The sequence below is a fragment of the Panthera onca genome, chromosome C1 (genome assembly GCF_046562875.1).
Source record: "Panthera onca isolate mPanOnc1 chromosome C1, mPanOnc1 haplotype 2, whole genome shotgun sequence".
Taxonomy (NCBI): domain Eukaryota; kingdom Metazoa; phylum Chordata; class Mammalia; order Carnivora; family Felidae; genus Panthera; species Panthera onca.
This window is the reverse complement of record NC_138346.1, coordinates 213,755,653-213,780,116: the sequence shown is the minus strand read 5'-3', so window position 1 is coordinate 213,780,116 and position 24,464 is coordinate 213,755,653. Positions and strand designations below refer to the sequence as shown.

Here is a 24,464-nt window from a genome sequence, read left to right as displayed (position 1 = left end):
CCTGTCCCTGGGAGGTGCCCACAGGCCTGGGAAGGGCCTCCCCTTGCCCCGGGAGGGGGTTGGGGGCTGGAGAGGGGGCTGGAGAGCCTGGTGTCCTCTGTGCCCACTCAGGCTCCCCCGCCCGCTCACGCACGCTCGCTCCCTGGGCCGCGCCGGCTCGCGCAGGGGCCGTCAGGTAAATTAGATCTGAAAGCTGACAATTTCTGACCATATTTCCTTGATTATTTCAAACAAATGCACAGCAGCCGCTGTAAGGAGATTAAAGTGACATAAACGTCCCGAGTGGGAGGGGGGAGGGCAGAGGATTCAGGTCACCCCCATCCGTCCCCCGCCTGACAGACGCTATATCGCTATCCAATCCAATAAAAAATCCCCCCCTTTTGCTTTAATTAATTTTACAGCTAGCTTGCTTAATTACTTTCAATCAAAATCCTCCTGCCATCGCAAAATTAGAGATGGTTGAGCTCCATTAGCCTAAATTCTTCATTTCCATACAGAAAAGAGGCTGTCTGCGTAGCCAGCCTGGGCCCCTGGCAGGACAGACGCCCGTCTGCCCGCCCGCTGCCAGCCAGCCCACTCCTGGCCTGCGCTCCGTGGCTGTCTCTGGCCTGTGCCTCCCCACCCCCACTCTGTTCCACCGCTGCTCCTGGAGGGGGGATGGAGTTGAGGTCCCGGAGGGTACACTCCCCCCCACCTTCCAACTTTTCCCCCCAACTCGGGCAGGGCCTGTGGAGCTGGGCTGGACAACCAGGGTGGGCTTGCTCCTGGCTTAAGGAATGGCAGATCCTGGGACCCTGCTTTCCTGCTAAGGGGCCCCTGCTGTTCCCCTGGGGAGCCTAGTCTCCTGGCCGCCCAAGCCCAGAGCAGCCGGCTCTGGGCCCTCGGCCTCAGGCCTCCTCAGAAAGCAGAGCTCCTGGCAGGGCAGGAGCCCTTCCAGGCTCGCACGCAGGCCCTGGTCAGTGTAGACCCCTGGAACCGACGTCACCCAGCGTCCCCTGTCCGCCGTTTCCGGGCCGGGGTCCTTGCTCCCGGTCGGAGCCACTCGAGGGCCAGCTGTCTCAGTGGTGCTAAGAGGCAGTGCAGCAGCCCCCACAGACTCTGGTGTTCTCCAGGGGGCCTCCGCACGGCCCCTCCTGGCCCTCTCTCGTCCCCGGTCCCCAGCCCGCAACAGCTGCTCCTCCACCCCCAGCAGGGCGAGGGTGGGTGGCGGGTCTGGGCTCTGTCCACATCCTGTGCCTGCACCGGCGCTCTCCTCCTCCCTTCCACCTGCCTCCTCCTCACGGCCCCCAGCCCCAACTCCGGAAGCTCCACTTCAGGTTTTCCCGGCTACAGCCCTGAGTGTCACCACGGGGTCCAGCCCGACCTGGGCTCCAGCTGATTAAGGATCTGCAACAGGATGTAGGGATTACGGTAAAACCTGGCTCCGGATCTACAGGGGCAGGGGGCCAAGTCCTGACTCTGGGACTCCCCTGCCCTCCCATTTATTTCTGCCTGCTTCCTCCCTCTCAGCTGCCAAGGGCCCAGGATGGCTGAGCCTCCGGGTCCTTCCTGGGGTCTTGGCTGGACTCTGACGAGTGGATGATATAGGGTACCATTAAGGGACCCAGGGCGAATCTGGCAGAAAGGCAGGATCAGGACGGGTGGGGAAGGGGAATTATGGCTGAAATCTGCCCTGGACCCTTTAATGGGGCAGGAAGCTAAGCTGGTCTTCCTCAGGGAACGGGTATGGAGGCGGGGTGTCGGGATGTCCCGGGTCTGACTTCTGGGCAAAGGCAGAGCCAGGTGGGGAAGGAAGAGCTCTGAAGGCTTGCTGAGGCTCTCGTAGGCAGCTTAGGGCTGTCCGGCTGCTGTGGCTGCATGACTCCAGGGTGTGAGGCCACTGTGGTCAGGTGGGGCAGCCGAACCTGGACCTCCAGAGCCTGGCCTCTGGGACGCCAGGGGCCCACTGGTCTGTCTACGGGCTCCTCACTGGTCTTGCGCTAAGGGTCAGCCCACGTCCTCTTCTTCCGGGGTCCAGGTGAGTTTCTCAAATATATCCCAGGCACCTATAGGCGTGTATTTCCAGGGTCAGGGACTCAGGGAGGATGGTTTCGGGTGTCAGAGGGCTCCGAGTCTGATGGGGAAGGCACAGCAGCACTGGGGCCTTCCACACACCCCCGGAGGCACAGGAGGGAGGCCAGCTGTGAGCTCCAGGAGGGCTTCCTGGAGCCCAGGCCCTGGCTGTGCCTGGGAGGCCAGCAGGTGCAGGAGGTAAAGAGGGGTAGTAAGCAGACACACAGATATGCCACCGTCCCAGCTGGGCTCCCCGGGGCTCCGACTCCGACTGCAGGGCTGCCTGCCACACAGGTCTGCCTCTTCCCTCCTGCCCCCTCGTCAGTGAGTCATCAGCAGAGGTGCCTAGGAGGCAGGAATGATCAGAGAGGCCTGTCCTCAGTGGCACCTGCTGACTTCCTGGCTGCTCTCCCTCCCACAGGGACAGGGCTGAGCTGGGTTCCTGCTCTGCCCCAAGCACCAGGCCTGGCACAGACGGGTGGAACTGGTAGAAGGGAGGCTGGAAGAGTGAGTTCTGGGCCAGTTACCCAGGGCTCGAAGGAGCACAGCCCTGGGGCCGACACAGCTCCCCATCAACCTGCCGGCCAGCGCCTGTGCGACAGGGAAGCACCCACCTCCTTCGACCCAGGGCCCGGCTGCCCCACCCTGACCCACGCATCCTTCGGAGGTCCCAGGAGAAATTTCATTCCTCCTGGAAGCCCTCCGAGATCACCACGCTCTGTAGGGTCCCTTCCTCGTCCTCTCATGACGTCCTGCTCCATGCGGTAGCACTTCTGTAATAACTTGTTTAATTACCCTTCTGTCTCCCTAGACTGCAGGACCCGTAGGATGGGACTACTGTTTTAGCAGAGCGCCTGACCCAAATAAATATTTACTGAATGGATACAGAAAACTAAGTGCTTCTCAAGTTCATCAGGGGAAGAGCTGGGATCGGGGCGAGGGGTGGGGGGGGGGGGGGGGTGGCCTTGGACTTTCGTACCAAGCCAGCCCTGTGGAGCTCTAGGAGACTCTCCTCCCTTGGGTGGGACTGAGGCAGGAGCTCTTGGGTCTCTGACCCTCTTGAGCCTCAGGCTCACCTCCAAATGCCCTTCGCAGGGCTCTGCCTCGAGAACAAAAGAGGCCCCAGTTGTCCCAACATTTCTCTGGGAGAGGAACAACTGTTGCTGGCCAGGCCCTTTCAGAATAAACCCAGCAACTGTTTGTATTGTGGTGCACTTCTCTCCCTCCACCTCCTGTCTCTGTCCCAAAAAGGAGAAAAGGAAATTGAAAAAAGATGGGGGGGAAAAAATCCCATCCCAAGCCCTACCACCTCCCTACACCCCCTAACAAGTCTGTCTGAAAATGTTATTAACACAAAGAGGGCACAGGGACAGCCACCTGCCATTGCAAACAACTGGGACAGCCGCAGCAGAGGGTGAGGCTGTGAGATCAGGGCCCAAAAAAAGGAGAAGGGAGTGAAGGCTGAGGGGGGGAGAGATCAAAGCGAAGGGAGAGGCTGTGGAGGGCAGCGGGGGATCTGGGAGACCTGGCCCTGCTAAGGTCCTCGAGGGAGGGAGAGGTCAGAGGCCTGCAGAGATGCAGGAAACCGAGGGCCCAGCAAGGCTCCCAGGGCCAGGCTGCACCGGGCAGGCAGGAGGTGTCCGTGGGGGCAGTGGCTGCAACGGGGGGGGGTGGGGGGGGGTGGGAAGAGGGAAGGAGAAGTTGACTGGGGAAGAGGGAGAGAGGTCTATTAAAAACCTCTCAGTGCATAACACAAAATGTCAGGGTTTATAGCTTCATTCTTGGCATTGCCGGGACTCTGAGAACCCTGCACAGAAATGTCACCGCTTGTCATGTTTAATCACCTGCTGTTTGTTAACACCTTCCCTGCAAGGAGCCTGTCTCAATCTGCCCCTGGGCCCCCAAGGGACCCAGAAACAGAAAACATCCCCGTCTCCTTCTCTGGGCTCTTGGCCCTGCCTTGGGGTCTCCAGGGAAGAGCCTCATTCGCCTCCCAGGAGCCCCCAAATGACCCTTCCTATCAGGCAGGCCAGGGAAAGGGGCTCATGGGGTCCAAGCAAGGGGCCACGCCCTCTGGCCGGGGCCAGGGTGCTCCCAGCTGCCTACTTATCTCCTGCTCCTTCCACCTGCCTTTCTAGGGCTGTCTGTCTGTCTGTCTGTCTGTCTGCTCTGTCTAAACCACCCTCGCTCCCTTACCCTGGGGGTGAGAGAAGATGAACAGAGGCGAGCTTGCTCAGATCCCTGCAGTCTAGAGTTTACCAATCTGTCTGCTTGAACAGCAACTGCCACATAACATGGAACATTCACAGCCACTGTCCTTGTAGTTACAACCCAGGATCACACCATCTGCGGTCCCGGCTTGGCTCACTCTCGGAGCATGCTTTCCTGAGTTGTTTAGACTAGGAATTCTCAGTCCTACTGCCCCATAATTCCTTCCTCTGGGGTGGGGGTAGGTGTGTGGTGGGAGGGTGGAAGGAGGCCACTCGAGTGGCCCCAGTCCTCCCAAGAACACCTGACGGCTCCCTACCTCTCAAAGCAGCGTGGTCAATGCCAAGAAAGGAGCTGACTGGGTCCTCTCTAGGATTACACCTGCCGCACTCAGTACGGTCCCCAGGCTCAAACCCCACGCAGGCACAGCTGTCTGTAAAGCAGCAAGTTTATCCTGTATAGTTTCCAAGGAGGACCCATTACTTCTCGAAGCAATGAGGGCCAATGGCGACATACATCCCCAGGCCGAGCTGCAAGGGTCTCCCGGTGAACCAGGGGCCACGGCCCGATCTTCCCCTCCAGCAAAGACTATGCTTACACAGAAACACGTCCGACAGTCGCACATCTGCCAACCTGTCTCCTAGGAGAATGCCCATTCATTTCGACTCTCTTCCTGAAGGGCCCTGTGTCCAGTCTGCTCATTTCCATTTCACCAAAGAGACAAATCAGAATGTTTTCCAAGTGCCCTTCAACCCATCCCTGCAAACAGATGGGAAGACCCCTTTCTTAGGAGATGGGCAAGAATGAATGCCTCCTGGGGAGGCTTCCTCCAAAAAGCTCAAAATACAACTGTAATAATGAGCGCATTTTATTTTGCAGGGAAGGCCCCGGGATGTGTCCACGTGTTACAGGTGGGATACAGGTGGGGCCCGGAGACGTCTGGGGCTGTGGGGTCAGGCAGCACAGTAAACATCCAGGACTGGGCTGCCATTGGAATGGTTCTCCAGAGAGTCCCTCTTCTCCGTGGGAGGCAGTCCTGCTCCTTGCGTATGGGAACACACCCGTCAGCGTCTCTGGGCCTCCTGTCTCCCCGCCTGTTAAACAGGGCAACTCCCTGTGTTCCTCCCAGGGAACCGACAGGAGAAATGGGACCCTAAATGTGGCGTGCTCTGAATGTCTCAGAAGGAAGGTACTCGATAAACTCACGGGTGCTCTGATCATGCTGCCCGTTGAGCCGCATCCTCACCATGGGAGCAAGGGCTCAGTGCTGAAGGGGTGGGGCGTGGAGGGGGGTGCACAGGTTCAAGTCCTTTCTTCTGTCCGGCAGTGGTTTCCCCGCCGTGCCTGGGGAGGGGTGCGTCACGCCCAGCCGGGTTCCGCGCACCCAGCTGAACGCAGCAGCCCACGGAGCTGGGCGTTTGAGGTGAAGCCAGCTGTCAGTCACCCATCCTGGACAGAGACTATTCTAGTTCACGAGGTGTGTGGGCTCTCCCGGACCCCAAGGGAGGGGCCATGTCAATCAGTCCATCCACCTGCCTCCAGAACTGAGGCGTTCACAGGACGTGGATCTCTCCAGTCCTGGGCGGACTGGGGCAGCTGGTCACCATGCTGGTGACTACACGGTGTGACCGATGGAAAGTGCTTCTGAAACTGTTTCCTCGGGCGTCAAGAGACGTGCTCTACCTCCTGGGCGGCCAGGCCATCCAGGACCTTCTCATGCCTGGGGGCATCTCATGCTTGAGCCTCTCCTACCTGGGGGGTCTTGAAAAGCTGGTCCCCGTCTCTGACAGGGACCTTGAGCACACATGGAACACGTCCTCTCAACTCAGCAGGCCATAGTGGAGCCCCCGAGGAGCCAGGGAGCGGGGCCTGGCCTGAGGCTTAGGGGAGCCACTGGTCTAGACCTGTTTTGCCCAAGCCACCTGGATTTATCAGATGAGCATGGCCTCCCGGCCAGGCCCCCTGGTATAACCCTTCCATTAATTTACTATTCGATGGGAAATTACTCCTCACCCAGGAATATAAGTTTTCATCTTATTTTAAGTTAGATTCTTAAAGCAATTAACAAGGCATCTGGCGATGACTTCACCGCTGTGGCCGGGCCCTGGAGCGGAGAAGGGCCGCCCTGAAGCTGCACAGACCCCTGGCTCCAGGCCCCTGCGGGGAGTTCAGGGGGAGCCGGGAGCCCCTAGACACCTGTCCTGGGTCCTGGGAGGGAAGTGGGGGGCACGCCGTAATCTCGGATATTTGCCGTTGGTGGAAAAACGCCTTTCCAGCACCACCTGCCCCGTGAACCTACTGGTGACAGTTGCTGAAAAGCCCCAGCAGCTGGTGCCGCGGGAGCATTTTCTATTTTTAATTGTTTGATCGGAATATTAACTCATCTAGGTCCGTTCCCAAGACACGCTTCCCAGCCAGAGGGTTTCCCCCATTTCCCAGACCTTCCTCTCTCTCTCCCTCTCTAGTCAGAAATCAACTTTGAAATTTAATAATTGGAGACACAGACCTCGGTGGGTTTGCAAAGGATCAGAGCACTGGCAGCAGGAAGGGGAGGGGCGCAGGAAGTAGGGGCTCCTCACCCAGAGGTGCCCCAAAACGGACCTCTGCTCTTCTCTCTGAGCCACTGACCCGAGGCTCTTGGGCAGCAGAGGCTGGCTCACACTTGCTTAGTACCGCCAACTCCTGCCAGAGCCCTGCTCTGCCTGGCCAAGGAAGACTCAGTCTCTCCCTCTCCCCTCTCGGTCAACCCCACTGACCGTCGCTCGCTTGCCCATCTTGAGGGCCACGCCGAGAGGCTGCGGACACTCAGGAGGTCCCTAGGGAAGGAGGCACGTGCCCCTGGGCTCAGACGGGGTTGGCAAGAGGCTGACTTTCCTTTCCGCTTCCATCTCCGGAGGGCAGCGTCTCTACGGAGCCCACGGGAGAACCTGGCGGAAACTCCTCTGTGAGTGCAACACCGAGGGCTCGTGGCCCAGACCCCAGCAGGAAAGCCGCACGCCCCAGCCCGAGCCAAGTGTCACTCTAGCTTGAGACAGACCACGCTGCCGGGAAGAGCCCGCCAGGCACAGACCCAAACCCTCCGGCCCCCTCGGCCCTTCCCAGGAGGTCCCCCCAACAGCCCAGGGGCTACCTGGTCTCCTTTCCCTACACGCCCTTGGCCCCCCTGCTGTGCGCTTCCTTCTCAAGGTCACAGGGCTGTCCACGCCAGGAGTATTTACTCACCAGACCGGCCCTGTTAGCGGCACTCACCACAAATATGCTTTCTGATAAAGTTGGCAGAAAAAAAGTTCTAGAGCTCAAAACAATGTCAGAAATCATCCCCCGCCCCCACCACATGAGGGTGAGTGAGGTGAGGCCTGCGACTGGACCAGACGGCACGACTAGCCGGGAAGAGTCCTGGGGGAGGCTTTTGTCAACTCTCACGGCTCTCCTTCCTGTTTTACTTCCCAACATACAGCCTGTTGCCAGGGCACCGAGGGCTGGGGATGGTTCGAAGCTAGTACTGGGTCTTGGCCCCCAAAGGGTGCGGCCCAGGAGCAGGGGCACGCGGAGCGGTGCTCTGCTCCCTCCGGCCAGGAGCCCGCTTGGTGGCCTCTGGAGGACAAGGCCGGCGGCCTCTTACCTCTGCTTCTCCCCGGCCGTCTCACCTCACTGAGCCCCCTTCCCACCCACCCGCCCTCCCTCAGTGCACATGGGCTTTAATGTTTTTATTACCTGTTTGACTCGCTGCCTTATTGCTTCTCCCCTTAATGGGGCCGTAACCGTGGAAACGAGGAATAAACGGCCACCAGAAAATGAGATGATTAAACAGGTCACCCTGGCAAAACAAACTCCGCCGAGGAACCTCTGGGGGTGGGGGGAGGGGAAGCCCTCCCCCCGCCCCTCCCCGGCCAGAAGGCTTGGACCAGACCCTTGGACGAGGATGGGGAAGCTCTATCCCTAGAACTGGAGCAGATACGCCGGGGCGCCCCCTGCTGGGTGGTGTGGCACCTGGCCAGTCCCTCCCCAAGGCAGCCCACCTGGCTTGCTGCGGCCTGGAGCTCCTGGCCTAAGGGGATGGCAGGGAGGCAGGCCCTGGTCTACAGCGAGGGGACGATCTGAGCCAGGGAGAAGATGTACTTCTGGTTGACGGTGACGTGGTGGAGCCCCCACATGCTGCATCTCCTCAGCATGTTCCCTCCCAGGGGTCCCGAGTTCATGGAGAAAGCCCTAGAAGAAAAGGCCAATGCAGGCCAAAGCTCAAGTCCAGAAGGTTTCCTTTGGGAACCCCTGGTCTTTGAAGACAAAAAAATGTGTCCATCCCCCTCCTCCACCCTGCTCCTGCAGGCAGTGCCCTGGCCTGAGGCCAGAAGGCGACAGGGAGGGTCCTCTTGGCTTTCAGAAGAGTCTCAGCGGCCCAGAGCCTATGGCACCAGCACCGGCCGAGACTGTGAGGCCAGAAGCCAGGGGGAACCCAGAGGCAGTCTGTGGGAAGCTCTAAGAACCACAGCCGGCTCAGGAGGAGCCCAAACGCCATGACGGGGGGCAGAAGTCCCAGGTCTCTTTCTGGCACTGGGTCCACCTCGTTGCAGGGGTCCCGGGACTGGGAACAGGACTCAGAGGACAGACATGCTGCCATGATGTCTGCTTGGGGGCAGATGGAGACGGGCAGGGGAGGAAGCACAGGAGAGTCCCAGACCACCCACTGGCTACTGCCCTCTTATCTCCCACAGGGTAGCAGGCTGCGTGTGCCGAGATCCTCCCGGGCCCAAGCCAAGGTCAGCTAGTAGCTAATGGCAGGCCCCCATCTAGCCACGCAATGCCCATCTTTATCCTGTGCCCCCTTTATGTCACCTCCTAATCCCAGCCCCACTCCTTCCTGTAAACCAGGCTGTAGAAAGCTCTCAAGGAACTAAAACGCAGGTTCCCAAGGGAATCGGCCAACGTTTCCTGCCTGCCTCCTGCTGCCCCCACTAAGCCGGGAGGCACTTGGCGAAGAGGCACATCAATCAATCAATTCCACCAGCCCTAACGGGGGGAAGGCGCGAGACCAGCCCTGTACCAAGCGCTGGGAGACGTCAACACAGAGCTAAATCTAATGGTTGCCATTAGGAACAGGAGTAGCAGAAGAAAGTGGGTTCCTGGCCTTGACCTCCTGGGGACCAGGGTACGGAAGTCTGAGCACCACCTGGACACACTACTGCCAAGGGCGTGACCAGATCCACGGACACGCAGGCCTCCTGCCAGCCTCTTGGTTCTTATCTCTTTCCAGGACCAAGTGGGTATGAGGCCTGCAAGGAGGAGGGGGCAAGGGAGGCAGGAGGGCCTGCTTTAGGGAGCTGGGTGGCCTGGACGGAAAGGGCAGAAGGCTGTGGCTGCACAATGGAAGCAGGAGTTCTGTCGGGGGCGGTGGTGAGGAGTACAAGGCAAGACAGAGAAAGGCCGTGTGGAAGCCTAGAAGGTGTGGGGGGTGCAGGGAACATCCGTCTGCATCTGTCCCAATACCTCCCATCCTTTGTCAAGTTCGAAGGCCACCCTTTCACAGAGCTCCCTGCGCTCTCCACTCTGTGCTCCTTTGCCCCGTGTGACAGATGAACACACCTGTCCCCCTGCAGCAGGCAGGTCCTGGAAACCAGGGAAGGACCAGGCGGCCTTCAATTGTGCAGCAACTATAGCGGGCACTCTCCCAAACGCTTACCGAATCTCCGACCTCATCACCCACGTGGGGTCTCTTTCCAGACTACGTCCTGATGAATGTGGGGTGTGAGGATGCTATGCTGTGGTCAGGCAGCCAGAGAGGTGAGTGCTGGACCACCAAGCTGCCACCTGTCACCACGAGTCCCAGTGAAGGAGGCCTTCCTCTGCACCCTGGGACCACCAGCCCTTCTTCTGCTCCCCTGCTCCTTCTTCCCCCTGCCTTATCCTGGCCCAGCTACCCTGGAACAGCTACTGCTTGCCTTGGGGACCCACAGGCTGGAATGACTACAGAGCAACTTCCACTCCCCAGCCCCCAAAGATGAAGACGAAGACAAGGAAAAGGAGGAGGAGAGAGACAAGGAGATGTGGCAGCAGCCAGGGTGGTCAAGGTTTAAAAACCAGCTCAGAAAGGGCAGTGGTAAAGGACACGCCTTGGGGCCCAGGGGTGGAGAAACGACCTGGTCCCTCCGAGAACGGTGGGCCGGGCCGGCCAGAGGAGGCTGATGGCGGCGGGCCAGGCAGGCGCACCACTGACCCGGCGGGGTCCCGGCAGAGGAGTGGGCGCCCAGAGGCTTCCCGGGCCGCACCCAATCCCCAGCCCAGGGACTTGAGCCAGGGGCAGCAGCTTTAATGAGGGGATGCTGCTGCGTGGCTCAGCCCTCCAAAGGTGCCTCCATTTATTTTATTTTTCCATCATAAAAACCCAAGCTGCGACTCAGCCAGATTCCCTGGCCGTGGGGGATGGGGGAACGTCAGGGCAATGGGGAGGACGCACGGAGGTCTGACTAACTGACCCCGGTGCCCCTCTTGGGGAGAAGAGTTAATGGGTTCTCCTGGCTGGTCCCTACAGGAAAAAAGGGCCTGGGGTGAGTCCCCTCCAGGGATCCTTCCAGATCGGCCCTTGCTGCCTCTGCCTCCTGTTACAGGAGAACGGCTACACCAGGACTTTCATCCTGAGATCTGCTCTGATGTCTGATAGCTCGGACCAGGGCTGGGTCAAGGGCCACTTCACGGTCCAGAGGCCGTCCAGAGGTCCAGAGTTCTCAAACGCCTGCTTCCAAAGACAAGGCCCAAATGATGTGCTTCTCGCCTCGTCCATTCAACCCTGCCCCCCAAGACGGAACCTCCCCGGTAAAATCAAGTTGGGAGTTGGAAAGCCAGAGACTTAAAGGTCATCTGATGCTCAAGTCCCTGCAAACGTCACAGCCAGCCTCTGTTTGAATGGTACCAGGAAACTCGCTACTTCCCAGACAGCCCATTCTGTCCTTGGCTCTGACGGCTCCTTCCTGCCAAGATGGCACCGGAGTACCCACCCCCTGCAGCAGACTGGCAAAACCGGTGCCCAACCTGACTGCAGGGACTGGCCCCAGCTTAGACTGGTCGAGTGGGTGTATCTGGCCAAGTAAAGGCTTGAGGAAGGAAAATCGAGGGCAACCTGCTTGGGCTTCCTCCACAGCTGAGGGCCAGGGCCAGGATGCAACGGTGGTGGGTGGGTCGCACGTGTGTGTGTGGGGGGGGGGGGGGGGTCGGTACACAATACCAGGGTGCCCCGGCCTGGAGTTCCGGCAGACCTTATCCCAGGGAAAAAGAAGCAGGTCTGGCTCAGCGAGCAACCCCGATTCCTCCCACCGACTCACGGTGACAACATGGCTGCAGCCACGGTGCCAAGTGGACAGTGCCAGCCCTCTCCGGCCCTCTGTGCAGTCCGTGGCCATCCCCTTGAACTCGCTCTCTTGCCTATCTGGCCCTCCACCTGGGAGAGCCCAGCCTGGATCTTGACGGACAGCTCTAGCCCTGGACGGCCCCTCCTCTTCTTCTCATGCTCCCCCTGAGGAAAGTGGGGCAGTGACAACCAGATCCCGGGGGGGGGGGGGGGGGGGGGGGGGGACAAGGGCAAGGTCCTTCTCAAAGCTCGGCTGCTGCTTCACAGCCATTTCGCCTCTGCCTCCAGTCTTGTTGGGGCCTAGCAATCGGCCTAGTGGGGCCTAATCCTGGGGAGTTTCCCAACTGCAGGATGGATTTACCTGTGTCTGAAAGCTCCCTCCCCCGCCCCTCCCCTGCCCGGCTCCCTCCCCCAGGGAAATCACTCTAAAAGGGCCTAATGGAACTATGTCCTCCTCTCTTCCTCTCTCTCCTCCCTCCCTCCTCTCTTTCCCTTTCCTTTTTTTTTTATTAGCATTTGTGGAATTTATTCCCAAACTCTCCTAATCTTCCGTACACAACCATTTGATTTGCATAACCCAACCCCCTCTCATAAAAACTGGCTGCTAGTTTAATTAAAAAATGTAAATTTGCTGTCATCTCGGGGCCTGGTGAATTAGGACGACATCGGCATTTTTTATTGCTAAAGACGTCCAGATTGATCCAGCCCTTGGCTGAACTATGGTGGGGGAATAGGGGTCCACATGGTCCCCGAGGATCTTGAGGTCCTGCTGTCCCCTCCTGAGAAGCCTTGGCTCTCCCATCACTGAATGACTTACGGCCAGAGTGCTTCAGGACCTGGACCTGTCCCAGGCTGGAGATGATGCTAACCCATGACCCAATGCTTATAGGATCCCTGGTGCCAGCGACTCTTTGGGGCCTGTGCCTTGTACTGTGCCAGAGAAGCCCTTGGTGGAAGCTGTCCGTGGTCCGCCCTCCACTCTCCCCAAGAAGGAGCCCCTCACAGCACCAGCAATGAGCCCTGGCCAGCGACAAGGCCTCTGGCTACGGCTGTGTCCAGGAGAACATTCCAGATGTCGATGGAAGACCAGCACGGAGCCAGCCCAGAGATGGTCTCAGAGGGGATCTCAGAGTTCCCACCTGCTTCCCTTTTTTTGTGAACAGGGGAAAAAGCGCTTTTCTTCTGAAGTTCTGAAATTAAGTGAAACTTCCAAGTTCAAAGAAAAGGCGGAGGGGTATCACCAGATTGCTCCTCCAGGAAACAGTCAGAACTCTGACACCCTGACCTCCCCTCACTGAGTGGCTAGAGGGCAGGCCCGGGTCCCGCTCGAAGAGCCTCGCTCCAGCTGCAGGAGGGACCAGTCCACCTAAGTGGCTCTTCTAGCTTCTAGGACAAGTTTCCAGAGGCTGTCCCTGGAATGCGGGGAGAAGAGAGTCTCCCTAAAGCCCAGGAGAGGTGCTACAAGAGGTTCTGCCACCCACAGGCCCAGGAGGCTCTCTCTCCAGTCGGGGACACCCTCCAGAGGCACTTTGGAGCCCTGTGCCCCTAGCAGACTGGAAGGGACTGGTCGGTGTAGGGCAGGAGGATGGACGCCAGCTCCAGTTGGCACCCAGGTTAGCAGGAAGAAGACGAGGAAGGCCCGCCTTCCAGCTGAGTAATGCCTGGGTCCACTGTGCCCGCCCACAAGCAGAGGCTCCTATGCCCCAGGTAGGGGGTGGTGCCAACCGAGGCCCATCTGTTAAGGTCTGCTTCTGGGCTGGGTTGGGTGGGGGCCCTCTTTCTGAAGAAAGGGGGTGGGGCCTGGGAGAAGGAGGCACTGATTAAGGTGGGGGTGGAGGCCAGGGAGAGGCAGGGGGACAGAAGTGGCCTTAGACACCTTCACCACTTTGCCCAGCAGGGGGTGTCACCCCCTTCCTGGGCACCGGAGGTCCCAAGGACCTCCACATCTGATTACCAGAGATCACACCTGGCTGGATGCAATCACAAGCTCTGAGCCACCCTCTCCCCACAAACACACACCCACTTCCCCGAAGTCGGTCACCATGTCACTGGCCCTGCCCACCCCCCTGCTGCCTCCTGCCCTCTCTGCCCACTCCCCTTTGACCTCAGGAGGTCAAATGTCAGCTCATGGGTCCCAAGGGGCAATGCCATGAACTTGGGCCCATTACAAATAACAAGCCTAACAGCCCCCTATTCTTCTATAAATCAAACACAAGGGTTCAGAGATCAGCCTCAACGAATTTTCAACCTGTTTACTACTGAGTTCTTTCAAAAACATTTAGAAAGAAGACAGTGGCTTTTGTCAGGCTGGGATCTGAGGGTCCTGGTCACAATGTGGTTTCAACAGACCTGGCTAACTGAAAGCCTGAGGAGCTTATGGTAAACCTCACTCTGGGCTCGGGTTGGAACCCCAGATGAAAAGAGAAGCAAAATATTGAAAAACTTAGATTAAAACCGATAAAAGCTCCAAAATATCAGGATAAACTGCCCCAGGCCAGCATCATGCTATCGGGAACCCGAGCCTAAGGCGCCATACTAGGCCCTCTAAAACCCAGAATCCAAATTTAGTAGTTTGTCTGGTGTCCCCCTGGGGGAGGGGAGCGAAAAGGGGGGATGAGAGAGCGTCCTGGGCCCCTCACTTTGAACTGATAACAGCCGCCGCATCCCACGGATTCTCAGGTGAAAAATACTCATTAGCCATAATAAGCAGCTTGATCATCCGACACAGCCTTGTCCCAAATAAATTAAATTCCTTTACCTTGAGACAGTCGCCCCGAAACCAGACTAACCACCTTTCCCAACAGGACGCTGCTTTCAAAAACTAAACCACCCCCCCCCACTGAAAAAATAAAAACACACACCCCACAGCCTGACACACAGAGATCTTTGCAGTGAAAAAGAAACACCCACAAACACACACACACACACACACACACACACACACACACACCACGGAGCCACTCAAAAAACACGGAGAACAAAAACCCCCACAGAAAACCCCTAAATCCTCTCTCTGGGTGCCCCCCAGCTCCCTCTCCCCTCGGTTCTTTCATAATGACAAGCATCAAATTAGTCACAGTCACTAAGCAAGTAACAAATAATAACAATAATATCATCAGAAGCCTCGCAATCCAGAAACCAGGGCGAGAAGCGCAGCGGGCGCCGGACCCTCTCCAGGCCGGCCCCCACCCCCTGCTCAGCTGCTACCTCATTGGGCTAAAAATAATAACTTCCGTAAAAGAACCGAAAGAAAAGCGAAAGAGCCTCCCCTGGTTCCCACCGCCGGTACCTGTACCGAGATCCATTCTCCTCTCCTTGGTCCCAAACTCTTCGAGGAACGCCAAAAACACAAGAGGAAAGAAAAAACATCTGTTTAGTCTCTCGCGGTGCCCCCCGCCGCCCCCCTCCCGCCCCCCTCCGCTCGCCGCACCCCCCAGCGAGGGCCGGACCAGTCCCGGGGACCCGGCGAGCACTGACAGGGGGGCCCGGGAGGGAGAGCGAAAGTTTCTCCCTCCCTCCCCGCTCGCTCTCACGCTCCGGCATTGCACACTCGGAGCGGCTCCGCTCTGCTCTCGAGTTTATTAAACTAAAAGAGAAACTATTTATAGACGCGGCCCGGGTCGGGGGGCCCGGGCGGCCCTCGAGGCCGAGGGGCGATCCCGCCCGCGCTCGGCCCCGCCCGCGCCCGCGCCCGCGCCCCCCGCCCGCGCCGGGGTCGAGCCCCGCGGCGGCGCCCCCTGCCCTCCCCCCGCCCCACTCCCGTACTCACCATAGTCGGAGAGTCGAAAGCCGAATTCACTTAAATAATCAACTTTCATAATACTTAATTAATGCCTAATTGCAACTGATTACTCCCCGAATAACAAGTTGTTTTAAAGCCCTGATGTCATTGCTCCTGACGGTAACACTCAGGGTAACAGTTTGGCAGGAGGGAGCGGGCGGGCGGGAGCGGCCGGGGGCGCTGCCAGGCGCCGAGGTGATTGGCAGGGCGGCCGCGGCGCCGCCTCCTCCGGGCCGGGCCGCGCCGCCCCGGCAGGTGAAAGAGCAGAGCTCTGCCCGCCCGCGCGCGCCCGCCCGCCCGCCGCGGTGCCGGAGTGAATGGGCGCGCGCTCGCCCTCCGCGCCGCGCCGCACGCACGCGCCCGCCCCAATCCCGCACGCGCGCCCCCGCCTCTCCCCACGCGCGCGCGCGCGCGCGCGCGGCCCCAGCGCACCCGCTCTGGCGGCCGGCCTCATTGGCTCTGCGAGTCCCCAAACCTTAGACTTCGGGAAGAGGGAGGCGGGGACTCGGCGCGCGGACAGGGGCGGGAGGGGCGAGGCTGGCGACGCTCGCGTCCCCGAGCAACTCTGGCCGGACGCCGGCGGGCGCGCGCTCGCACGCTCCCTTCTGCGCCCGGAGCCCCGCGGGCGCCGCTCGACGGCGTCCGCCGGCCGAGGGCTCACGGCGCGCGCGGCCGCGCAAACTTTTCCGCCCCGGCGGGCGCAGGTGTGAGCGCCACGGGGTCGCGCCCGCCGGGCCGCGCCCTCATGCTCCCCCTCGCGCGGCCGGCGGGCGCCCAGAGTGCTGCGGGTGCCGGGGGAGCAAAGCGTCCACGTCCCCTCAAACCCGACTCTCATGGTGGGGGGGGTGGGGGGGGGGTGGCGGAGCTTTTCACTTCCAAGGAGGAAAGACTGCCGAGCGGTCGGCCTGGGGGGGGGGGGGGGGACGGTGGTGGCCCGGGACACGTGAGTCCGCTCGCGCTGCTCTGCAAGCCAGCCGCCGCTGCAGGCTCCAGGAGACCCAGGACCCTAGGCTTCAGCCACTTCCTCTTGGTTTTGCCCTGACTGGGCCCTGGTGCCCTCCCGACCGACCCAGGCCAACCCTGGCCGCCTACACATCTGCTCTCCCGGCCTTTCTCCTCCAAAGTTCAGCCCCCAGCCCCTCGGGCCTTGAGGGGAGTCCAGCACCTCTTTTTTCCCTCACCCCCCTGGGCAGCCTTTACTCGGAGCACCCCAACACAGATCCATGCCATCACGTGGGCTTCCCTCCCACCCTGTTTCCTCCGCCATGCCCCGGTAAGGATCCGGGCACAGAGGGCAGAGGTATTCCTGAACCAAGGAGCGAGGGTCAAGCCACCTGCCCCACAGCCGCGGCATTTCCTGCCTGCCAGTTCCTCTCTGGACCAGGACTCCTTGTGCTCTCCTTGTCCCTGGAAGGCACTCCCCCCCGCCCCCCCAGAAAGCACTTTTGTGGGTCTCCTGTCCCCCAGACGTCCCTGCTGCAGACAGGTATGTGGAATTCCTTAAATTTTAGTGATCCAAGTTACCCATTGGATTTGGGGGGGGGGGGTGTTCAAGGAAGGAGACAGCCAGGCGAGCTGGAACAGGAACGTGGGCAGCTTAGCTGGTACAGTACCTGGATCTGTCTCTAGCTCTCCCTCTGCTCCTTGTGTAACCATTCTGCTGCCTTCCTCTCCTCCTGCTTCAGGGAAGGCCACGCTGCCTTCAGTGAGGGGAACGGAACAGACCCTGGGTTTTCTCTGGTCTTTGGGCAGCATTCAGCAAAATGGCACTGGCCTATTTCTGCAGTATTTCTACTTTGCCAAGGGAGGTGCCCAGGGAAACCTTGGGGCAAAGAAGTCAGAGAAAAAAACCAATCTACTCTTTCTCCCACTTTCCCCTTATTGTTCTTCTTCGTCTTCTTTTTAGCTCCAAATGGCCTCACAAGGAGGAGGTTTGCATCTCTCCCCTATTTGACCACCCTCCCCTGCTGACTCTTGGCAACCCCCTTTGCTGGTTGTCACACACAACCCTCCACCCTTCAGGCCTGCCCTGTCCCTTTGGAGGAAGAGTAGCTGGAGAGGCCCAGAAGCTTTACTGAGCATCCCGTGACCCCAACGCCCTGAGTACAGGAGCAGAGGCCAAGCCACGTGCTACCTGGAGGCTAGGACATGTGCTGGTACAGGGCAATCATGCACAGAAGACCCTGGGCTCTGTTCCCCACGTGGGATCTTGGAGAGGGGACCTCTGCGTCCAGAACTACTCTGGAGTCTCCACATGCCTCTGGGTGCTCTCACCTGTGGCTCTCCAAAGTAAGGCCTACATCTTTGGGTTGTCACAACAGGCAGTTAATCCCAAGCCCCAATCCTGAGTGCCTGCTTCTCCACCTGGGCAACCAGGGTGTGGAAGGAAGCCTGAAGACGTAAGAGTACGAGTTCAGGGTTTATTGGATGATGTGCGTTATCAGGAGTCCCCTGCGTATGTGACCCACACGGCCCACTGGCTGTCTCTGAATGTCCTTGTGGCTTCTGCCGATGGTGGTCAGGGCATGGGAGGGCATGCCTTTCAGTTCCCCAGACAAGGCCAACTGGACTGGCTGCACGGTGACTTTGGGGCCTCTGACAAAGGCTGGAGAGCTGGAAGGACACAGAACACACAGGGCCAGCTAGAGGGACCCATCAAGCAAAGTGGTGGAGGGATGCGTGGGCTGCCAAGGCGATGGCCGCGATCAGCCATTGCAGGCTTAAGAGGCCTTGTCCAAGAGTGGAGAAGAGGCCAGGGAGGCACAGAGAATGAGGCCATCTTGGCATGTTACGATTCGAGAAGGCCTGAGGAGAAAGAAGGCTGAGGCATCAAGATCATGCGCGAGGTGTGAGTCAGAGGCTGCACAATGGAGGGGTCCCCAGAGTTCTCTTTCTTTCTCTTTGGGTGTGTGCTCGTACGAAGGGGAGAGGCCCACATCTCTGGCATCTCTGAGGCTGTGGCCCGTTTTTGCCTTGAGGACCCCGATGTGGCGACACCTCTTAGACCCTGAGGCCACGCCACAGGGAGGACGTTTGTGCCTGGGATTCGGGGGACGGAAAGCCCAATGCCACCGTCCCTCCCAGTCTTGAGGCCCTGGGCCCAGAGACGCTGGCTCGTCCTTGTACGCCCCACCCCCAGAGCGAATGGGGAGCTGTGCACAGCGAGCCCACCCACCAGGCCCCTCTCACGAGTCCAGGGGAACCCGGCGGCGCTCCCCAGGCCGGCTTCCATGGTTGGCTCCCGGTCTGCTCACACCCCCAGAGGGCCCACTCATTCTCTCCCCCTCCCGAGCCCGGGGCCTTCTCACTCACCAGCCTGTTTACACACCAGATATCTCAGGCTTTATCTGCTCTCATTCTGAATTTGTAACTTTCACATAAACTTGAACAAAGCTCCTTTTGTTCCTGCACCCCACCCCAGGATCCCAATAAACTGGTTCCCTCTGAGGCGACTGGGCCAGGGCACAGAAGCCTTGGCCAAAGGAGTGTGTGTGCATGTGAATAAGCATGTTCGCACCTGCGAGGGAGTCCGTGTGTTTGCGTGTGAGTGTGCTCCTCAGGCTGACGGAGGGAGGGCTGTCCGGGTGAACGTCGAGCGCGCACCGTGCGGACAGGAAGCGCCGGGGCGTGGGGACGGGACCGTCTGCCAGGGCACAAGGAGTCGCGGGCCGTGGACGGGCGGGTGTCGGGGCAGGGGGCAGACAGGGACAGAGAGGAGCAGTGGGGTGGGTGGGGGAGCGCACGGCTGAGGCCAGGCTTAAGCTAAGTAGAAGGCAGATACAGGGATCGCATTATGGCGGTGTAGAGGCTGGCACAACCACACGCCCGGCCCCGTAATCCTGTTAGCCAGCAATCTCCATTCCGAAAGAGCTTCATTTCTTTGTGAATATTTGTAAACTAGATATCTAATGGAAAATTATAGGAAAATTATAGTGAAATTCATGACGGAGAAATCCGATTATCCCTAATTCAATTATGCCATCTTAGCCCACACAGCACATTTCCCATTTTTTTCCCATAAATACCGATGCCAGGGGTCCCGGTAATCAAATAAAATTGAAAATCATCTTCCCATTAAATTCAATTAGCCGCAATTTCTAAAGCCTATCAGAGATTTTAATTACTAAATTATAAAATTCTCCAATGCTAAATTGAAACCAAAAAAATTGCACATCCTTATATTTCAGAGAAAAAAAAAAAAGGGCCAGCAAAATCCTTGAAAAAAATGCCCTCCTTTCTGTGCCCAGCTCCCAAGCAGGTTCCCCTCCTGGAAGGACCTCACATCGCTACCTCCTTGCCCAGCTGCGGATGAAGCCGGGGGGACAGAGGAGCGGTCTCTGCCAGGGGAGGGGCTGAGGCATATTAATTTAGCAGAGGGGCAAACCACACCTCCAACTCCAAGCTTGGGGTTGGCTGGCCCCTCAAGAGGACCTGCCTTCCTCACTGGCCGTCCTGGCTCCCAACTCTGTCTGCCCATCGAGAGGTCTGTCACTTGGCCCACGGACAGGACAGGGCTCGGGCTCAGGTCGGAGCTCGGCCTCAGGGCTCTGTGTGGTTCTAAGGCAGCAGATCCGAGGCAGTGCCAGCTCCCTGACCACTCCGCAGGGCCCCCGCGTGGCCTAGGCTGCACCAGAGGTGGGAGGGGGACGGGGGGCAGTGTTGAGGGCGGACAGATACCAGGGGATGGTGCTGTGGCCCCAGGTCTCCTCCAGAGCGTTCCCAGGGGCCGCGGGTCCTCGCAGTGTAGCGGCCTCCCAGGAGAAGGCTGGTGGTGGGCACGGCCCAAATCTGGCCTCTCCTGCCCTCGCAGCTCATTCTCTGTTCTCCTCACCCTCTTCTGGAAAGCTGACAACCCTGAACTGGCCGGAGGGTGTGCCTTGGCCCCCCTGGCAGCCCTTACTCTTTCACCCCTTCTCCTCCGAGGGAAATGCTGGCCACAACCCCAACAGTAGCCCTCCTCTCTGTCTCCCCGCAGGCCACTTACCCAGCTCTAAAGGCTGCTCTAGAAGTCACAAGAGCCTGGGGACGTGGCATCGATGGTGGCATAAAGCGACCCTAGGTCTGAAACCCAAGGTGGGTGGCCGGGTGGGCAGCTGATGGGCCCCGGCGGTGTCGGGACAGCCGACAGCAGAGCCGCCGCCGCCGGGGCAGGGAGCAGGTTTAATTTGCCAGGCAGTCAGCAGTGCCAGCAGGGGAGGCACCCGCAAACAAAACAAAAACAAAAAAGTTAATTATCTTTGGCTTTTTCTTAATAAATATCCAAACTGGCCCGGCCGGATCCTCCGCTTTGGAGGGAGCGAGAAGAAGGAGGAAAAAACCCCAAACCAAATCCAACAGACTCCTTCTCTGGCCTACCTTTCCTTTTGTCTCTCCCTGTACTCATCCCTTATCAGAGGCAGCAAGAGTTTCACGTTAATTCCCAAATCTTCGAGTCAAGAGGATGGCCACAAACGTTCGTCTGTTTGTTTGTTTGAAGTTTTGGGGAGTGAAAGCAGGAGTGTAAGGAAGAAAGAGGCGGCGGGGGGGGGGGGGGGGGGTGGGGTGGGGTGGGGGAAGGACAGAAGAAGCAAAGGGCAGAGTGAGAGTCAGAAGGAAAGAGAGTAAGTGTGATGTGGGAGCTGAGTTCCTTGAGTCCTCCTGTGGGCACGGCAAGGCCTAGCCGGTGGCCCCAACCGGTGGCCCCAACCCGGGCGGGACCTGTTCTGGAATGTTGTGTTGGCATTGGATTTTAGTTACAGTGATCGGCTACAGGCGATACGGGGATTTCTCCTTTTAAAACTCTCAAACCACCTAGGTCTCGCTGGCCACTTTAGCTCCCCTGTTGCTGCTGGTTCCTGTGCCAGCCAACCCTCCCTTCCAGGAGCTGGGCTTTGGAAGAGAAGGTTCAAGAGGAGGGGACGTTGGCTGTCCTTCTGAGGGGTGTGAGATTTTTCTGTATGGACTCGCAAGTCTACCTCGGGAGAGAGATGCGTGTTGCCGCCTGGGCCTACGTGTCTGGATGGTGCTCACACACGCCTGAGCCCGGGCTGTTAGCAACGTGTAGCAGGGCATGTTGGGGGGAGGGGGGCGCAGCCAAGACATCGGGCGGTCCTTCGAGGAGCACTGACTCTGGAGTCCCGCTACCTGGGTTTGAACCCCGGTTCTATCACTCACTGGCTGTGCCGCCTTGATCAGGTCGTTGACCCTCTCTGAGCCTCCATTTTCTCAGCATCAAAGAGAATAATTTGTGACTGCCCAGGGCTGGGGATGGAAGGTGGAGTGACTGCTAATGAGTACGGGGTTTCTTTCTGGGGTGATGAAAACATTCTAAAATTAGATAGTGGTGACGACCATACGATGTTGGGAATATACTAAAAAGCCAATGAATTGTACACTGCGTGTAAACTATAGCTCAGTAAAGTGGGTTATAAAAAAGTGGGGACAAAAAGGGGGGGGAGAACAATAGCACTTACTGCACAGAGTTGTCGTACAGGGCAGAGCACACAGCCTGGCACTAGTAGGGACGAGCGAGGAAGGACTGACATGGCCCCAGGCGGATGGGTTGGCGTCCACGAGTGTATATTGCTGGGTGCCTACGGACATCTCCCCGGGTCCCCAGTGCTGGGCCAGCAGGTTGTTAAGCAGCTGAGCTGCCCCTCACACGTGGAGGGGGTCCTGGGCGGCCGTTCCCTGGCAGCGGTGGGAGAGGGCATGGCCCTCCTCCCGCCTCTCTGGCTGGGTCCCTGGAGAGGAGGCTGCCCACCACGGCAGGCAGACTCTGCCGCTCACTCTCCCTGTCTCCCAGAGCACTCATATTTTCCATGTGCAGCAGGCCGTGACTTCACCTTCATACTAGTTACAGGGTTATTTAGCTTCTCCTGACACTGACAATCACCAAACTTTAATTCGCTGCGTGGCTTCTCCCTGCTGTGCCCTCTGCCCACCCCCAAAATCCCTGGGAGAGGGTGGGAAGGACCTAGTCCGGCCCCCCTGTTGCCAAAGCCTGCCCTTCGGAGTGATGGAGGGATGGCAGGAGGGGATGCTCAGAAGGAGAAGATGATGGACAGAGAGTGGGGGCGGGGAGGGGGGAACAGCGCGGGAGAGAGGAAGTACCACCAGCGCTAAGGGGAGCTTCCGTCCCGCTCCTCCGGCCTGACACTAATGTATTCAACCCGACATCCATCCTGTTGTGAATAAAGATTCAGCTGACCGGGCTTTGGGTCTGCAGGCTGGCAGCCCCAGCCAGGACCTACGGGGCCGGGACTCGCCGAGCACCCGGGACGGGGCAGCTGGCACGGACTGGCTCCTTTGCCTGATGCTGGATGAGGAGGTGCCCATCTGGAACGCACCCGAGGGAGCCCTTTCCTACTAACCTGAGCAGCCAGCTCGCATTTTCTCCTGCCTCCCCCATGCGAGTCTCCTGTGAGGCTAAGCCATCCTGCCTCACGGAGCTTCTCTCCGACTTACTGCCCCGCGGCCTGTATCACGTCTCTCCATCTCCTGAAGTGCTCACCATCATCTTTCCCCAAAGCCTCCTAGGCAAGCAAAGGAGTGATGGTTTGCTCTGAGAACCATCCGGTGGAACCAGGGGACTGTCTTATTCCCCAAATCCAAGCTGGCCCCGTGAGCCCTTCATTAGTCAGAGTCCCAGAAGCAGACAGCGGAGCAGAGAGGATTCTCGAAGACCAGAGGCCTGGCAAAGGACCTGGGCTGGGAGGCCTGGAGAAGCAGAGGCAGAGCGGGGGCGGGGGGGTGGGGGGGGCAGAGCCGGGAGGAGGGGAGATGCAGGGAGATCCATCAGTGGGTCCAAGCTGTGTCTGCTTCCACCCAGCCTCACCCACTGCCCCACCCCTGCCAGCGGGGGGGCGAGGGGGGGGGGAATGGCCATGGTGGCCTGGGCAAGAGAGATGTCACGGGGCCGATGGCAGAGAAGGGAGAAGGGGCTTGTTGACTGCAAACTGTCCATTATGGCTCAGATTATAAGCATATTGCGCAGGGCTCTCTGCACGATGCCGAGGAAATCCAATACGCTGAAAGGTTAATGCAATCAATTAGGGTGACAAGGAAGTAAAGTAAAGCCTTCGGAGTAGATGAAAAGGAGAGAGAGGGAGAGAGGGAGAGAGAGAGCGAGCCGTGGAGCTGGGGGTGGCAGTATGGGTGGCGGGAAGGCAAGCAGGAAGAGAGACCGGTGGGATGCTGGGAGGGAAAACACACGCGCAAGGCCAGGAGCCCGTGAAAAGACGCAGTAAGAGAGCCGGCAGCAGCAGCAGCAGGAGTGGGCGGCCAGTGGACACGGCTCTGGCCTCAGACCTCCGACTGCTGCCCAGCTCCACCTTCCCTCCCCTTCCCCTGGCCTCCCTCCCCGCCGGTTAGCTCACGGCACCGGCAACGTGTCACGGCAGCTTGGTCCCTGTGCCCATACAGAGCAAGTGCCCACCATGTAACCTCCAGGGACTTCTCAGTAGGAACTATGGCCTAGTTCCCACCTCCCCCAGAACGGGCCCAGGTTCAAACCCAGACTCTACCTTTGTCCTCCTTCGCCCCCAGCAGCACCCACGAACACAGCCTTCCCAGCTCTCCCCCAAGCACCTGGCTCCTACTTGCAACAGCCTCTGAAGCAGAGAGCATGGTGGTCAGGAAGCCCTTTTACAGACAGAGAGACTGGGGCCCAGAGAAGGTATGCGATTTCCCAGGGCCCTGCAGCAGATGGGGAAGACAGGGCACAGACACGAGAACCCCAATGCCCCTCAGCCCACGACCCGGGGTGGGGGACGTTTCCTCCCGTTGCGCCCACTGGAGTGAGGAGACTCACGTCCCCCAAGAAGTCAGACTCAGAAGTCCCTGGGCAGGGGTGGGGAACCCCTTGGAACCTGCCCAGGGACTGCTGGTGCTCTGGGAGGTGAAAAGGTAGGAGGGGAGGAGGGAATGTGAGTTCTTCCTACCTGTCAGGCCCCAGGCCAGACACCTTTGACCACATTAACTCATTTGTCCCAATAACTTTGTCTGCAAAGTAGCTATTCTGCTCACCTTACGGAAGAGGGAACTGATCTGAGAGCTCGGTGAAGGTTAAAGGCTAACGCAGGGCTCATGGGAAGGGATGCCGAG

The 24,464-nt window shown here is 59.1% G+C and overlaps 1 protein-coding gene across 3 annotated transcripts in view; it reads right to left on the bottom strand.

Annotated features, from left to right (window-relative positions):
• CASZ1 (castor zinc finger 1) overlaps positions 1-24,464 on the bottom strand; it is a 146,653-nt gene that overhangs the window by 37,544 nt on the left and 84,645 nt on the right. Inside the window, exons 1-2 of one of the 3 annotated variants that reach the window (XM_060622325.3) lie at positions 15,369-15,718; positions 14,889-14,927 (exon numbers count right to left, since the gene is read on the bottom strand). In XM_060622325.3, the coding sequence (XP_060478308.3) occupies positions 14,889-14,927; positions 15,369-15,417 (88 nt within the window). In that variant the 5' untranslated portion in view covers positions 15,418-15,718. Of the gene's footprint in view, positions 1-14,888; positions 14,928-15,368; positions 15,719-24,464 lie in introns of those variants that run through there. The other 2 variants (XM_078452439.2, XM_060622326.3) reach the window with 2 other exon arrangements.